The 18492-nt window shown below is 43.2% G+C and overlaps 1 protein-coding gene across 1 annotated transcript in view; it reads left to right on the forward strand.

The window, feature by feature from the left end:
- STOML1 (stomatin like 1) overlaps positions 1–8103 on the forward strand; it is a 65220-nt gene extending 57117 nt beyond the window's left edge. The window contains exon 8 of the mRNA XM_082256569.1: positions 7467–8103. Within this exon, the coding sequence (XP_082112695.1) occupies positions 7467–7666 (200 nt within the window). The 3' untranslated portion in view covers positions 7667–8103. The remainder of the gene's footprint in view (positions 1–7466) is intronic.
- Positions 8104–18492: the final 10389 nt, after the last annotated feature.

Consider the following 18492-nt stretch of genomic DNA (forward strand, 5'->3'; position numbering starts at 1 on the left):
AAAAAATAAAAATCACAGAGATGATCAATCACCACCAAAAGAAAGCTCTATATGTGGGAAAAAAAGGACATAAATTTTATTTGGGTACAGCATCGCACGATTGTGCAATTGTCAGTTAAATTAACGCAGTGCCGTATCGCAAAAATTGGCCTGGTCATTAAGGGGGTAAAACCTTCTGGCCCTTAAGTGGTTAAAGTGGAGTTGCACCCTAAATTTATACTTACCTCCATCTTCTCGCTCCGGGTCACCTCGTATAGAAGAAAATATACTTACCTTACTTCCTTCTTCCTCCCCTCGGCGGCCACGGCGATTCGTCACTTCCTGGCTTTGCAATGATTCCTGGGAGCTGAACGCCATCGCTCCCAGGAATCAATGCGCCTGCACCGGCCCCGCCGTCACTTCCGGTGTGCGCGCGTCATTCCCTTCTAAACAGCTTCTGTGCATCGTGGGACCGAAGAAGACGGAAGAGGACGCAGAAGAGGATCGCGCTGGCTTCAAGCTGCCCACACCTGAGATGGCAGTGCTGGACAATACTTTTTCAAGGTAATTATTTCTCCTAAAAGGTTAGTGCTACCCGGGACAGATCAGAGGCTAGCCATTTTGGAATGTACTAGCCCTGACTGTCCCGGGGGTATTTTTATTAAAAAATGTATTCCCAGGGTGGAACTCCGCTTTAAACACACTTTTTGCACTGTAATGCCCTGATGAAGCCTTGTTTTAAGGCAAAACATGTTCGGTTAATGTATTTTTGTGGTTAAATTCTGTTTTTTTATGGGTGATTAGATTTATTGGGGCAATGTGGGTTTAGTTGTAGGAGGAAAAGGGAGATCTTTATGGAGATCGTGGATTGATAGGAGCGCATTATTTTCCAAGGCTGGAAGGATACAGTGCTATATTTGATTTTGATGGGCAGCTGAGCCTTTTAGTAACCACAGTAACCCTCAGTATCAATCCTGTTATATTCTTCATGCATTACAAGACAGCTCTGTATATCAATGCATCTCTTACATGTCTCTAAGATGGCCACTCTGCCGCTTGACCCTTGTCATCACTCCTGGGTGGAGCCAGCCTTAAAGTGACAGTACATGTGAAACCCTTCAGGTATAACAAATCCATGCCTTTGGGTTGTGTTATGTGGCCAGGATACTGACCCTACCCTATGCACATCTCCACTCAGACAGAAAAATGGACCAACGGCAAGTAAAAACATACTAGTTGTCTGGCTGTTTTTTGCCTATAATGAAAGCGGTTGTATATCTGTTCCATAATTTTGTATTTTTGTACAAGTTCCGCATTGTCCCTTAAGGTCACACACCTGGCATCCTTTTGACTTCCTTTCATTTTCTGCATTATGAGTTTTAGACCATTATGAATAAAAGTGAAGTTTTAGGTCATAGTGGGTTTGGTGCTTGGGTAAAGCGCACCGCTGCTGCTGTTGTTTCTCCATTCACAAAGCGCAGCGCGGCTCGCGCATGCACAGTGGGCAGCCGGCTGTGAAGCCGAAAGCAGCATAGCCAGCTGCCCACAGTTAGGATGCCGGCACTGGGAACCCAAAGGCTTGCAAAGAACTAGCCCAGGTGAGGAAGGCGCTGGACCCCTGGGCAGATAAGTGTCCTTTTATAAAAATCAGCAGCTACAATATTTGTGTGAACAACCAGTTTAAGATATGTAATATGGGAATTCTGCGCCGTGTGTAATAGGTATCTAAAATCAAGGCAGCTGACACATAAGAAGTACATCCCACTTATATAAAAATAATAAAAAGGGGTGTAGAGCCTTTAAGCAAAGATAAATCGGTGTCCAAGCATAAAAAACATGCAGACACACTTTCTCAAGAAAATACAATCAGTAAGGCTTAAAAATTTTAAAAAACACGGAATATAAAGTACAAAAATGTTAAGCCCTTAATAATATCTGATTAGTAAAAAACTAATTTGCTAAAAAATATATAGGAGAACCTATAGAAAGGGGTACCTCCAAAACAAGATACATATCACCAAAAAAAAAAATGAAGACAATCTGGACCACAATCAGACTAAAGTAGATAGGGCTGAAACAATTAACGTTTAAACCACATGGGGTATAGGTACATAATTCATAAACCCACTTTGTTTAAATTTTAGAGAGTTCTCTGGTCTTATTACATCCCCTCTAATGAGGTTCAAGTTTTTCTATGCCCACAAATGAAATGTCCTTGGGATTCCTATTATGTACATCCCTATTACGATCTCAACCCACAAGTGTTAGGGTTCTTTCACTCGGGCGATCCGATCTGATCCGCCTGGCCGTCAGTTTTTCAGGCGGATCGGATCGGATGCTCAATGCATCCCTATGAGGCAGCGGATGTCAGCGGAGACATCTCCGCTGACACCTGCTGCTATCTGATTCCGATCCGGACGGATGGAAACCCTATTTTCCATCCATCTGGCGGATGGGATCGAATGAGAATGGACAGGCGGTCCGTGCTCATCCGATCTCCCCATACAGGAGAGCGGGGGATTTGACAGCTCCGTCTCTGCACACAGAGCGGAGACGGAGCTGTCATCTGCCTGCTCAAAGGGAATCGGCGGGTTTCGATCCCCCGCTGAGCAGAGAACGGACCGCGCCGTGTGAAAGGACCCTAAGCCTTCCCAACCCCTTGTATACATGCAGCTGCAGGGTGGAGAATGGCTGGCCCATACAGGTGACACACCCAAGCTCATCAAAACCTGTAATTAAATCCCATGTTTAGCTGGCTTTTGCATAGTATGGCAATCTCTCCTCACTGCCGCCAGGTTCCTCCCCACAGCACAACGCATCAGCCTTTGGGAGTGAGAAAGTCCTTTGTTTATAGAACTTATATTAGTCTTTTCCAGAATACAAAGTGTTCTGTGATTGCCCTCCTAACCCTCTTGTATTGAATTGCATTGTTGTTGTATTGTCTCCCTTTACTATATATTGTAAAGCGCTGCGCAAACTGTTGGCGCTATATAAATCCTGTATATTTTTAATATATTCATCTACCCACCCCCCCAGTCACAGAACACTTTGTATTCTGGGAAAGAAGTTCAAATGGAGGAGGCAGACGTGAGGCCAATTTCTTCATATAGGCGTGAGGCCAGCCAGACATGGGACTTGTGTCATTACAGATGAGTTATGTCACTGGTGCAAAAAAAAAAAAAAAACATAATTAAACTTTAAGCGATATTAACCACTGCCGACCGCGCTATAGCTAAATGACTGCTACAGCGCAGCTGGCCAATTCTGGGAGGGCGTCATATGACGCCCTTCCATGATCATGCCCACTCCGGTGCGAGGACACAGCTGATCACAGATCAGGGTAAAGGGCCAATCACAGCGGCCCCTCATCACGTGATCGGCTGTGTCCAATGACAGCTGATCACGATGTAAAAACAAGCCAGTTATCGGCATTCCTTTCCTCACGCTGACAGCCTGAGGAGAGGAGAGCCGATAACTGGCTTGTGTGAAAGGGATGTCTACACTGATAATCAGGGCACTGATTATCAGTGTCCTGATTCTCAGTGTAGTCCAAACAGTGCCCACCAGTGCTGCCAGTCAGTGCCCATCAGTGTCACCTATCAGTGCTGCCTATCAGTGCCGCCTCATCAGTAATCACCAGTGCAACCCTATCAGTATAGCCTAGCAGTGCCCATCAGTGCAGCCTCATCATTGCACATCAGTGAATGAGAAAAATGACCTGTTTGCAAAATTTTATAAAAAAACTATGAAAAACATTTTTTTTTTCTCCAAATATTAGCAAAAAATAAAAAACCCAGTGGTGATTAAATACCACCAAAAGAAATCTCTGAAAATTGGCCTGGGCAGGAAGGGGGTGAAAGTGCCCTGTAGGCAAGTGGTTAAACCCAAAACCAAAAATGTATTACATTGCAGCTTACCAATTGTTAGGTGGCTGCATCAGTTTTCTTTTCTTTGGCTTTCCTCCCTCTGTTGTCATCTGGGGATCTGGCCAGTAACACATCTCCTGTATTAGTGAGACACAACTCTGGAGGAATGAGAACAGGAGGCACAGCAGACAGCAGCATTGTCAGTCTGGGGGGGGGGGGGGAGTGTTCAATCTATTAGCCGATTTAGAACCACTAACAAATTGAAGCCAAACTCCAGCTCACGTTTTATAACCTCTTCCCGACCGCCTGCTGCATATTTACTGCGGCAGTGCGGCCCTCCTGCGCAAACTGACGTAGACCTACGTCAGTCACACGCCTGCACCTAGCGGCGCGCTCTCGCCCCCACTCGGCAGCGGGGATGCCGATGCATGGGGCAGGCAGCTCCGTTTGCCTCCTGACACCCGCGATCGTTCCCCGCTGAGAGAGAAAGACGGTCAACTGTTGTAAACACAGCCGACCGTCCTTCTCCCTGGAATGATCACAGAGCTCATGTGATCCTTCTCTATAGATACACAGGTCTCTGTGATCATTTCACAAGCCACCCCCCCCCCCACAGTTAGAATCACTCCCCTATGCTCACATTTAACCCCTTGATCACCCACAGTGTTAACCCCTTCCCTGCCAGTGCCATTATTACAGTAACAGTGCATATTTTTAGCACTGATTACTGTAGTAATGTCACTGGTCCCTCCAAAAATGTCAGGGGTTCGATCTGTCCGCCAGAATGTCGCAGTCCCGCTAAAAATCCCAGATCGCCACCATTACTAGTAAAAAAAACAAAAAAAAAAAAACAATAAAAATGACAAATCTTTCCCGTAGTTAATAGATGCGATAACTTTTGCACAAAATACACTTATTGTGATTTTTTTTTTTACCAAAAATATGTAGCAGAATACAAATTGGCCTAAAATGTTAAAAAAAAATTTAATTTTTTAATTTTTTTTTTTGAGAATGTTATATAGCAGAAAGTAAAAAATATTGTTTTTTTCAGAATTGTTTTTGTTTATAGTGCAAAAAATAAAATTGCACAGGTGATCAAATACCACCAAAAGAAAACTCTATTTGTGGGGAAAAAAAGGACATCAATTTTATGTGGGTACAGTGTCGCACGACCGCGCAATTGTTCGTTAAAGTAACGCAGTGCCGAATCGCAAAATATGGCCTGGTCATTAAGGGGGAAAATCTTCTGGTCCAGAAGTGGATAATTAGTTACAACAGTTTGTTTCCTTTTGGGATGACGGTTTTACATGAATAAATAAAAGCTGAATATTTTAATTACCCCTTCCAGTGTTAATTGGTTTGTCTCATCCATATACAATGATACATTCTGCTGGAGAGCTTGAGCTTGTGAAAAACACTAGACTTACTGGCTCTATTGCCAGATGAAAATAGAAGAAAGCCTAAAAAAGAAACAAATGCAGCAATCATATCTAAGAATTGCTAAGCTGCAGTATAATAAATGTTTGATTTTGAGTTAAATACGGCTTTCAGTTTTAACCACTTTAAGACTGGAGGTTTTCCTGCTTAACGTCCAGGCCACTTTTTTTAACTTGGCACTGCGTGACTTTAACTGATAATTGCGTGGTCATGCAAGGCCATACCCAAATTAAATTTACGTCCTTTTTTTCCCACAAACAGAGCTTTCTTTTGGTGGTATTTGATCACCTCTGCGCTTTTCATTTTTTGCGATATTAATAAAAAAAGAGCGTAAATTTTGCGAAAAATTTACATTTTCTACTTTGACAGTTAAAAAATATCCAATATATTCAATTTTTTCCATCTATTTAGCTTAGAATGTATTTAGCTAAAAAAATTCTCTATGAGCGTATTTTGATTGGTTTGCGCAAAAGTTATCGCGTTTACTAACTACGGGAAAGATTTGTCATTTTTATTGTTTATTATTTTTTTACTAGTAATGGTGGCGATCTGCGATTTTTTTGCGGGACTGCGACATTGCGGCGGACAGATCGGACCCCTAACTGACATTTTTGACACTTTTGGGGGTACCAGTGACATTACCACAGTAATCAGTGCCAAAAATATGCAGTTACTGTAATAATGACACTGGCAGGGAAGGGGTTAACACTGTTGGTGGTCAAGGGGTTAAATGTGTGCCTCATGCTTACTGACGTGTGTGGGGGTTCTGTGACACAGACACAGATCGCAGGTTCAGCTATGCTGAATTCTGTGATCTGTCCCTGCCTGTCACAGAGAGGATCCGCCCGCTTTGGTTACACAAGCGGGCGGATTTCCTCAGTCTTTCCCTGACAATCGGGGAAGAGCGGCGGTGATCACTGCATCTCCTCCCCTGGCCCGACTCCCGCTGTGTCTAAACACAGCGGGAGTGAGCTTCCTGGGGGCGTGCGTGCGCTGCCGAGAGAGGGAGGTATCTGGCGACGTAGGTCTACGTCGCCAGACCCAGGGCTGCTGCGTTGCTGAAGTAGCAGCAACGTGAGCAGTGGTAAAGAGGTTAAATAAAAGGTAATATGTGTAGCCCCCCTGGCACTGTTAGGGTTCAGTTACAGCACGTGTTTTTATGTTTTGTGGTGTATTGCACACAATGGGTTTGGCTGCTTATTCAAAATGAATTAGCTACAACTAACTTCAACCTATAAAAAAAACAGGACAGGCTGTATTTTTTTGAAGTGCATCGCAATGCACATGGTGCATTGTAGTGTGCTGTAGCAACAGATGTTTAGTGCAATACCACATAAAACAGCAGTGCGCATGTTTTACAGCCACAATGGTCTGGTATGAACAGGTCCTTTATAGCTTGTTCCAATAAATGTTACTTTTACTGGACAGCTTGGTATGCATGTAATTGTGGAGGGCTCTACAAGGTCTGTACATAAACAAATCTGAAAGGCTTCGACTCTAAGAGCTGGTTCACAATGAGGCGACACGACTCCTTACTACTTCGGGGGCGACTTGTGCATTACCATGCACCACGACTTCGGAGCGACTTGCAGGGACTTCACATAATGGAAGTCTATGCAAGTCGCTCCGAGGTCGCCCCGAAATAGTACAGGACCCTTTTTCTAAGTCGAAGTGACTTGTGTCGCTCCTATTAGAATGGGTCCTGTAGCGGTCAATGGGCCGCGAGGGAGCGGGACTTGTCAGGCTGACAAGTCGCCTGACCAGTCGCGCTGGTGTGAACCGGCTCTTACTGTTGGATTTTTAATTTGTTATATTATGTAGAACAGCAACAGATGGATTAGTAACCCACTAGACCAGTGATGGGGAACCTTGGCACCCCAGATGTTTTGGAACTACATTTCCCATGATGCTCCTGAACTCTGAAGTGTAGTTGAGCATCATGGGAATGTAGTTCCAAAACATCTGGGGTGACGAGGTTCGCCATCACTGCACTAGACCTTCCCTTTGTAGCTGGAGAAAAGGGACCCCAAGGTAGGTTGTATCTTGGAAAGTATGGTAGGTAGATCAGTCCTCAAGGGATAGAAGAATGCACCATAACTAACCTACAACTCCAATATCTTGGTTGAACTGACCCTATATGATCTTTTTTTTAAATTAAATTTAATTCAAACTTTTTTTTCACAGGGTCGGGCAGCTCTGGCTGGGGAGTTTTTCCTGGAATCCCTGATGTTACTCTAATGATGACAGAAGCTGATCTCATGTGTCTCATTAAAGGAGATTTGAGTCCCATGACTGCGTATACAGCAGGCCGCTTACAAGTCATAGGAGATCTGAGGACTGCTTTACAGCTGGAGAAGGTTTTACAGGGGATAGCAGGGAGATGACGAGGGCAGTGTTTTATTTCTTATGTTCATGTAGTTTTTATTGTTGAACTTTATTAAACAGTAGAATATTATACCTCTGGATTGTTATAGACCACTAATTGAACTACTTGCCCAATACAAGCATGAGAATGGAACCTAACAAATCTCTGTTGGAACTATGATAACATCATTGGAATGGAACAAGAATATTCAAGATTATCTGAGTAGTTTGGAACATTCTGTTACGGTCACAAAGAAACCAATATCCAAGAGGCATACATGAATACAAGACTAATACTGTGTGTGGATGCTGGAATCCAATCAATAAATGTCCACCAGTCAATCTGATTATTCACATGAGAAATCAGATTTATGGGAAATGCAGGAAAAGCACAACTGTATATGAAAAGTGAAGCGTCGTGGTCTGTAAATCACAACCTTTCAAAAAATGGATAAATGTGAAATTACCAGTGGTTATAAATAAAAATGAAAAAATACAATACAAGACGAACAGAGAGAAACGCTGGGGATTAATGAATACCATGCTGCATTACCACTTCTGGACCAAGCCCATTTCTGACACATGTTGTTTACAAGTTAAAATCTGTATTTTTAGCTAGAAAATTACTTAGAACCCCCAAACATTATATATATTTTTTTAGCAAAATAAAATAGCGTTCATTGCAATATTTTTTGTCACGCGGTATTTGTGCAGCGGTCTTTCAAATGCCATTTTTTTGGGGAAAAAATACATTTCACTGCATTTAAAAAAAACTAAACAATAAAGTTACCTAACATGTTATGGTTTAAAATTGCGCACACCCGCGGAATGGCGACAAACTATGGTACATAAAAATCTCCATAGGCGACGCTATAAAAATTTTTAACGGTTACCAGTTTAGAGTTACAGAGTAGCTCTTTTTTTAGAATTATTGCTCTCGCACTGGCGATCGCAGCGATACCTCATGTCTGGTTTGTACAGCACTTTCATTTGCGGGCGCGATTTACGTATGCGTTTTCTTTCATGCACAAGGACACAGCGTTGGGGGCGCTTTAAAAAAATTGTTTTCCTTTTTTATTTAAATGTTTTTAATTTTAGCACAGTTCAAAAATAATAATAAAAATCTGATCACTTTTATTGCTGTCAATGTAAACATCCCTTGTGACAGTAATAGGCAGTGACAAGTACTCTTTATGGGGGGATCGGGGGTCTAAAAGACCCCCGACCCCTCCACTGCACTTCAATGTATTCAAAATGACGAAATCTGCATTTTTGAGTACTGACAGTTTTCTTAATTCAGCACCTTTAGTCACCGAGTAACCCGGACGCCTCCCCTGGGTTACTACATCAGAGTCCCGATCAAAGCTGAATTCGGCATTGATCGGGACTCCAACCAGCCGATGGACGTGCGGGCTGATTGCTCGGTTCTCCATCCCCTCTCGCTCGCTGCTATAACGGCCGAGTGGCTCCTGAGCCGCCGGCTCTAAAAAAAGGTACTGGGATGATGCCTCTAGCTGCAGGCATCACCCCGGTACAACCACTTCTCTGAGTCAATGTAGGGCTATGTCGATTCGTGGGAAGTGGTTATTTATATCAGTTAAATCAATACAAGATCTCCATATTTGCCGGGAGAACTCACTAATTTCTAAAAACTCTTCATTTAAATCTATTCCAGGCTGTTGTCATTCCCTTCATGATGAGACCACTGGGCTTACAGAAACAGTTTTAACCGCTTGCCGACCGCAAATATACTGTGGCAGGCTGGCTCGGCTGCGCGAATCGACATATGGGTACGTCGGTTCACAGGAGCGGTCCTGGGGGCAAATGTGCACTGACGGGTGTGCACGTCTGCCCCCACTAGGGAGTGGGTATGCCGATCCACGGGACTGGCGGCACCAATTGCCGCCTGCAACCCGCGATTACTCCCCGCTGAGAGAGAACGATGGTCAGGCTGGCTTGGCTGCACGAATCGACGTATGTGTACGTCGATTCCCGGGAGCGGTGCTGGGGGAAAGCGCTTGCAGCGGGGATTCCGATCCAAGGGGCTGGTGGCTGTGATTGCCGCCGGGCACCCGCGATCGCTCCCTGCTGAGAGAGCAGGACGGTCAGCTGTTGTAAACACAGGTGACCGTTGTTCTCTCTGAAATGATCACAGAGTGCCTGTGATCCTTCTATATAGGATCACAGGTCTCTATGTATATTTCACAAGGCCACCCCCCATATAAAGTTATAAAACACTCCCCTAGGCTCACATTTTGATCACCACTGGGTTAACCCAGTGGGGCTGGGGAAGACCCAGCTGTCATGGTACACGTGAGTACCAATGACAAAGTTAGAGGGGGATGGAGAGTCCTAAAAAACTATTTCAGGGACTTAGGAGCTAAACTGAGGAGTAGGATCTCCAAGGTAGTATTTTCATAAATACTACCTGTGCCTCGAGCCGCGCCAGAAAGGCAGCGGGAGATTAGGTAATTTAACAAGTGGCTGAGGAGCTTGTGTAGTAAGGAGGGTTTTGGGTTCCTGGAGAACTGAGTCAACTTCTCAGTTAGCTACCAGCTTTTTAGTAGGGATGGATTGCACCTAAATGGGGAGGGTGCAGCCGTACTGGGAGAGAAGATGGCCAACAAGTTAGATGGGCTTTTAAATTAGGTGATGGGGGGGAGGGTACAGATGTAGAATTAGCCAGCAGGGAGCAAGGTTCAGCGGGCATTAATGGGGGCATTAATGGTAGGGTGTCTAAAGTTTCAAAACCCAAGGTGGTTAGGCGGACAAATCGCAAGTGCAACCGGACAAAATTACGAGGTTTGTATGCCAATGCTAGAAGCCTAGTCAACATGATGGGAGAACTGGAGCTGCTAATGTATGAGGAGGATTTTGATTTTGTGGGAATTTCAGAGACTTGGTTTGACAGCTCTCATGGTTGGCTGGCGACCATTCAGGGGTATTCCCTATATCGTAGAGATAGAGAAGGTAAAAAAGGGGGAGGGGTATGTCTCTATATCACAAAAAAATGTGCAGGTAAATATGAGGGATGATATCACAAATGAAGCTAAGGAGGAGGTAGAATCCCTATGGGTAGAACTTAAAAGGGAATGCACTATGGGGAAAGTAATATTGGGCGTATGCTATAGGCCCCCAAACCAAAGGCGGTCCTCCTATCACAGCTTGGAATGGCAGCAAGGATGGGAAATGTTATTATAATGGGGGACTTTAATTATCCAGATATAGACTGGGCAGAAGGAACCACGCATTCATCTAAGAATCGGGAGTACCTAAATGTTTTGCAGGACAATTTCATAGGTCAGATGGTAAACGCATCGACAAGAAATAATGCGTTACTAGACCTACTGATTACTTACAATACCGACCTAATCACAGATATAGAAATACGGGGAAACTTAGGAAACAGTGACCACAGGTCAATTAGTTTCAGTATAAATCATAGAAATAGGAAATACTAAGACACTACATTTCAAAAGGGCCAACTTACCTAAACTGCGCTGTTTGCTAGACATATAAGAACCCTAGGACACAGTGGAAAAATGGGAGTGCTTCAAGTACATACTAAATAAAGGGATTGGCCAGTGCATTCCAAAGGGGAATACGTTTAAAAGAGTTAAAATAAACCCTGGGTTGCTAAACTCCAACATAAAAAGGCAAATTAAATCTAAAGAAAATGCCTTCAAAAATACAAGGCTGAGGGGTCATTGGCAGCATTCCAACATTACAAAGAGTGCAATAAGAAATGTAAAGGCAAAATCAAGGCTGCTAAAATAGAACACGAAAGGCGCATAGTGGAAGAGAGTTAAAAAAAAAAAAGACAGACTCAGAACTAAACTTGAAAAACTTACATAAATCACCGGGACCGGATGGCTTGCACCCAACGGTCAACCAGGTGATAGCCAGACCATTGTTTTTGATCTTTATGGATAGTCTACTGAGAGAAATGGTGCCAGCTGATTGGAAAAATGCCAACATGGTACCAATATTTAGAAAAGGGCCGACATATATCCCGGGGAACTATAGGCTGGTTAGCCTTAAATCAATAGTCTGCAAGATTTTGGAGGGGATGTTAAGGGACTATATACAAGACTTTAGTAATGAAAATGGTATTATTAATAGTAATCAGCATGGATTCATGAAAAATCGTTCTTGCCAGACCAATCTATTAGTTGCCATCTAGATAAAGGAAGGCCTGTGGATGTGGTGTATCTGGACTTTGCAAAGGCATTTGACACAGTTCCCCACAAACGCTTACTGTACAAACTAAGGTACGTAGGTATGGACCATAGGGTGAGTACCTGGATTGAAAGCTGGCTTCAGGGGCGAGTCCAGAGGGTGTTGATAAATGGGGAGTACTCGGATTGGGCGGATTTGGAAAGTGCGGTCCCCCAAGGTTCTGTCCTGGGACCAATCCTGTTTAATTTATTCATAAACGACCTAGAGGATGGGATATCCAGCACATTGGTATTTGTAGATGATACAAAGTTAAGCAGGCCAATATCTTCTATGCAGGAGGTGGTAACCTTACAAGCAGACCTGAACAAAATAATGGGGTTGGCAACTACATGGCAGATGAGGTATAAAGATGAAAAATGTAAGGTAATGCACTTGGATGTCAGAAATTCGGATGCAAGTTACTCGCTAGGCGGTGATCCTCTGGGTGAATCTAAGATGGAAAAAGACCTGGGGGTCCTAGTGGACAACAGGCTTGGAAATGGCATGCAATGCCAAACCGCTGCAAGCAAAGCCAACCGAATACTGGCATGTATAAAAAAGGGGATTCACTCCGAAGATAAAGCGATTATTCTCCCACTCTACAAGACTCTGGTCTGGCCATATCTTGACAATGCTGTCCAGTTCTGGGCGCCGGTCCTCAGGAAGGATGTGCTGGAAGACTGGAGAGAGTCCAGAGAAGGGCAACAAAGATAATTAGGGGAATGGAGTACATGATCTATGAGGAAAGACTACAAGCATTGAACTTATTCTCTCTGGGGAGAAGATGCTTGAGAGGGGATATGATATCAATGTACAAATAGCATACTGGTGACCTTAGCATAGGGAACACACCTTTCAGAGAAAGGGAGTGCAATAAGACACGGGGCCACTCACTAAAACTAGAAGAAAAGCGGTTTAACCTTAAACTGTGTAAAGGGTTCTTTACTGTCAGAGCGGTAAGGATGTGGAATTCTCTTCCACAAGCAGTGGTATCAGGATGAAGTATCAATAGCGCATATTTTTAGCACTGATTACTGTAGTAATGTCACTGGTCCCCCCAAAAGTGTAAAAAATGTCAGTTAGGGGTCCAATCTGTCCGCCGCAATGTCTCAGTCCCGCTAAAAAATCGCTGATCGCCGCCATCACTAGTAAAAAAATATATAAATAAAAATGACATAAATCCTTCCCCCAGTTTGTAGACGCGGAAACTTTTGCGCAAACCAATCAAAATACGCTTATTGCAATTTTTTTTTTTAACCAAAAATATGTAGCAAAATACAAATTGGCCTAAAAGGATGAAAAAATTTGATTTTTACATTTTTTTTCTTTGGAATGTTATATAGCAGAATGAAAAATCACACAGATGATCAAATACCACCAAAAGAAAGCTCTATTTGTGGGAAACAAAAGAACATTGATTTTATTTAGGTACAACATTGCACGACCGCACAATTGTCCGTTAAAGTATCGCAGTGCCGAATCGCAAAAGATGGCCTGGTCATTAAGAGGGCAAATCCTTCTAGTCCAGAAGCGGTTAATGAAGTGTCAGGGGTCTCCACACATTCTAAACAAAGGGCCAGTTTACTGTCCTTTAGACCTGAGAGGGGCCGAACTGTGACTATTGGGAGTAGAAATTGTCGTCTTTGCGTCAGTGAAAGTAAACGGTGCATCTTTTGCATTAGGCTGAGGAATAGTGCACCATCATTTGTGTCAGTAGGGGCAATAGCGCCCCATCGTTGGTGTTAGTGGAAGAATAGTACCACATTGTTGGTGTCAGTGGCAGTAATAGTGTCCAATCATTGGTGTCAGTGGCAGGAATAGTGTCCTATCATTGGTGTCAGTGGCAGGAATAGTGTCCTATTATTGGTGTCAGTGGCAGGAATAGTGTCCTATCATTGGTGTCAGTGGCAGGAATAGTGTCCTATCATTGGTGTCAGTGGCAGGAATAGTGTCCTATCATTGGTGTCAGTGGCAGGAATAGTGTCCTATCATTGGTGTCAATGAGAGTAGTAGTGTCCCATCATTGGTATCAATTGAGGGATTAGTGCCTTATTGGTGGTGTAAGTGGAAGGAATAATGTCCTATCATTGGTGTCAGTGTGAGAAATTGTGCTCTGTTTTTGATGTCAGTAACAGGAATTATACCTATAGGAGGAATAGTGCCCCGTTGTTGGTGTCAGTTGGAGGAATAGCGTCTTGCATCAGTGGGAGAAAAAGTTCTCTAAGGGCTCGATAAGGGCAAGCAAAGGGCCGCAGTTTGGAGACCAATCTTTTAGTATTTAGTGTTTTTCAGTATAAACATATACTGTGTAATATATTTAAGAAACAGATTGTTGTGAACAGCTTGCAAAAATTGGAGCTAGGATCTGTATTTGATTGTGAGCTTTGAGTACTTAGACATATCTGTTAATTTAAATATGACAAAGACTGTCATCCAGCTGAATCACACTATTTTGTATAATAGATTAGTTCTTAGAAATGATTGAGAATAAATGTTCTGCCATATGACTGTACAGAGAAGATTTTCTTAGAACAGTCTGACCCTACAAAAAAAATTAGCTATAATGAAATGTTCGGTCTAATAAGAACATCGTCATCTGCATAACAGATAAGGAGGGGGAAGCAGACATGAGGAGTTTATATAGTTAAAAGTGGACCTATACCCACCATTAGCCAAATAACATATCTCTATCCAAAATACAGAGCTTTATATGTATATGTGTGTATATATATATATATATATATATATATATATATATATATATATATATATATATATAGTAACATATGGTTGTTGTGGGTGCATAGGGAAGGGTTATATTTGGCTGCTGTGGCTTGGGGAGAACCATATTGGGACACCTGCCTTTACACGCACATGTACTGTATTTTCTGGCGTATAAGACTACTTAATGGGGGGTCGTCTTATACGCCGAGTATAATATCTCCAAGGTAACCTAAGTATAAGTATTAAAGGGAGATGAAAATTAGGGGGGGTCGTCTTATACGCCCAGTCGTCTTATACGCCGGAAAATACGGTACTTTACTGGCATACCAGTCTTAGTCCGTAGGGTTCAATATTAAGTTGGCCCACCCTTTGCAGCTATAACATCTTCAACTCTTTTGGGAAGACTATCCACAAGGTTTAGAAGTGTGTCTATGGGAATGTTTGACCATTCTTTCAGAAGCACATTTGAGAGGTCAGGTACTGATGTTGGAGAGAAGGCCTGGCTCGCAGTCTCCACTAATTCATCCCAAAGGTGTTCTATTGGGTTGAGATCAGGGCTCTGTGCAGGCCAGTCAAGTTCCTCCACCCAAAATGTGCTCATCTATGTCTTTATGGACCATGCTTTGTGCACCAGTGCGCCGACATGTTGGAGCAGGAAGAGGCCATCCCCAAACTGTTCCCACGATATTAAGAGCATGAAAATGTACCTTTAAAAAAAAAAAAAAAAAAGAGCATGAAAATGTGTTGGTATGCTGACGCCTTAAAGAGGTTGTAAACTCGGTAAAATTTTTTTTTTTTTTTTTTTTACAACCTTTAAGAGAAACACATAATGAGCTAGTATGCATCGCATACTAGCTCATTATGAAATACTTACCTTAGAACGAGCCCCCGCCGTGCCGTCCGCTCACCTCTATGACGGGCGACATGTCTAGTTGCCCGTCTTCCGGGATCGCGGCATCCGGCCATCTGATTGGCCAGAGCCGCGGTGACGTCACTCACGCGCGCGGGAGCCGACAGTCACGGCACGGGGCTCTGAAGGAACGGCACGAGCGGCCGTTTCTTCATAGCGCATGCGCCAGTGACGTCACTGGATGCATCAAAGGTAAATATCTCCTAAACGGTACAAATTTAAAAGATATTTACAGTACCTATAGGTAAGCCTTATCATAGGCTTACCTATAGGTACAACTTGCAGAGGAGGGTTTACTTCCTCTTTAAGCGTTTCCGTCACTGGAACTAAGAGGCCAGACCCAACCCCCGAAAAGCTACCATACACCATAATCCCCCCTCCACCAAATGATTTGGACCAGTGCACAAAGCAAGATCCATAAAGACATAGATAGATAGATGAGCGAGTTTGGGGTGGAGGAACTAGACTGGCCTGTCAAGCTAGAAGGGACTAGAGCAGATGTAGCATTTCTAAAGCTGGCCATACATTCTTACATTTTATTCATTCAAAGTTCAACTGTGGCTGCATCTGATTGGATGCAAGTGCTGTTTGGCTGAAAAGTTGCAGGATGTTAGGGGGGAGGGTTCATCAAAATTCCCACAATGTAAACTCATCCTAAAGTGGAACTAAAGTCCTCAATACCTACCTCTCCTTCAATAGCCCAAGGTCCCTTGCTGGCATCTTCTACATGCATCTTCTGAATGCTTGGCTTGCATGGAAAGATATTGCATGTCTGTTTTGCAATAAAGAACCTGCCTGCTCACCGTTTTTTTATTGGCGACACCCCGCTTTAACAGACTGAAAATGTAGCTCTTAGTTGCTAAACAACCTATAAAGCAAATCTCTGTTGTCATGCTCAGAACACCACAGCATTAAACAGCACTAACAATGTTAAGGCAATACATTTAATGAATAATTAACTGTTTTACATTCAATGCCATCACTATTAAAATAGTTTGCTGTTGAGTTTAGGATAGACTGGGGAAGGCCTTGAAATGTCTGTTTGGCTTTTATTCTGATCTGTGTAGCCCTTGGGGGATGTCCTCTCGCTTTCTGCTGCAGTGATGGAATATTTCAGTGAGCTCTCTTTCCATACATTACAGTTCCTGGATCTGAACCGTACGTTACAGTTCCTGGATCTGATCCTTACATTACAGTTCCTGGATCTGATCCTTACATTACAGTTCCTGGATCTGAACCGTACTTTACAGTTCCTGGATCTGGTCCTTACATTACAGTTCCTGGATCTGATCCTTACATTACAGTTCCTGGATCTGATCCTTACATTACAGTTCCTGGATCTGAACCGTACTTTACAATTTCTGGATCTGGTCCTTACATTACAGTTCCTGGATCTGTTCCGTACCTTACAGTTCCTGGATCTGAAACGTACGTTACATTTCCTGGATCTGATCCTTACGTTACAGTTCCTGGATCTGATCCTTACGTTACAGTTCCTGGATCTGATCCTTACGTTACAGTTCCTGGATCTGTTCCATACGTTACATTTCCTGGATCTGAACCGTACGTTACAGTTCCTGGATCTGATCCTTACATTACAGTTCCTGGGTCTGTTCCATGCGTTACAGTTCCTGGATCTGTTCCATGCGTTACAGTTCCTGGATCTGTTCCATACATTACAGTTCCTTGATCCGAAACGTACGTTACATTTCCTGGATCTGATCCTTACGTTACAGTTCCTGGATCTGTTCCATACGTTACATTTCCTGGATCTGATCCTTACGTTACAGTTCCTGGATCTGAACCGTACGTTACAGTTCCTGGATCTGATCCTTACATTACAGTTCCTGGATCTGTTCCATGCGTTACAGTTCCTGGATCTGTTCCATACATTACAGTTCCTGGATCTGAAACGTACGTTACATTTCCTGGATCTGATCCTTATGTTACAGTTCCTGGATCTGAACCGTACGTTACAGTTCCTGGATCTGATCCTTACATTACAGTTCCTGGATCTGTTCCATGCGTTACAGTTCCTGGATCTGTTCCATGCGTTACAGTTCCTGGATCTGTTCCATACATTACAGTTCCTGGATCTGAAACGTACGTTACATATCCTGGATCTGATCCTTACGTTACAGTTCCTGGATCTGTTCCATACATTACAGTTCCTGGATCTGTTCCATACGTTACAGTTCCTAGATCTGTTCCATGCGTTACAGTCCCTGCATCTGTTCCATAGGTTACAGTCCCTGCATCTGTTCCATAGGTTACAGTTCCTGTATCTGTTCCATACGTTACAGTTACAGGAGCAAGAAAACCCAAGGTTATCAGGAACTATAACGCCAAAGCGAATTGAAAATTCGGAAGAATTGCAGGAAAATTCCATTGCTGGCATCCCTAAGTGATTTTAGAAGCCAATGTAGGACTGAACTCCAAACAGACTCCACCTGTAGTGGAAATACCACCTTTAGGCTGGATTCAGTGCTATGTGATGCTGCAACACACTTAGTACAATATGAATTGGGGTCCCTGTGTTGCAGTACCCTACAATGCACCCTAACTTGCTACAGTGCATTATGGTGTGCTGCATTGCTAACAAAGGTGCATATCCATCATTTGTGAATTCTGGTGCAATGGCAGCCCTTTTAATTGAATGGACTGCCTTATAACAATGCACATTAATGCACATGCGTTAGCACAATGTACCAGAGCGGATGTGAATCCAGTGTTAAAGTTGAATTAAACCTTGTAAAATTAATAAATAAATAAATAATAATGTCCTCTGGGAGCTTTATGCAATAATGTACTAGTATGCCCAGGACATTAGCACATTATGGCAGACTTACCTGCCAAGTGATTCCCTCCAGTACCGTGCTGTCAGCGCTCTCAACTGTCATGGTTACTTTCATCTTCCCCCGGTCTTACTTCAAAGTTTGGACTCTTCGGCCTCTTGATTGGCTGGGCCACAATGATAGTCACATGATCACGGCA

This window comes from Pelophylax lessonae (assembly GCF_965119305.1).
Source record: "Pelophylax lessonae genome assembly, chromosome: 4".
Taxonomy (NCBI): Eukaryota; Metazoa; Chordata; class Amphibia; order Anura; family Ranidae; genus Pelophylax; species Pelophylax lessonae.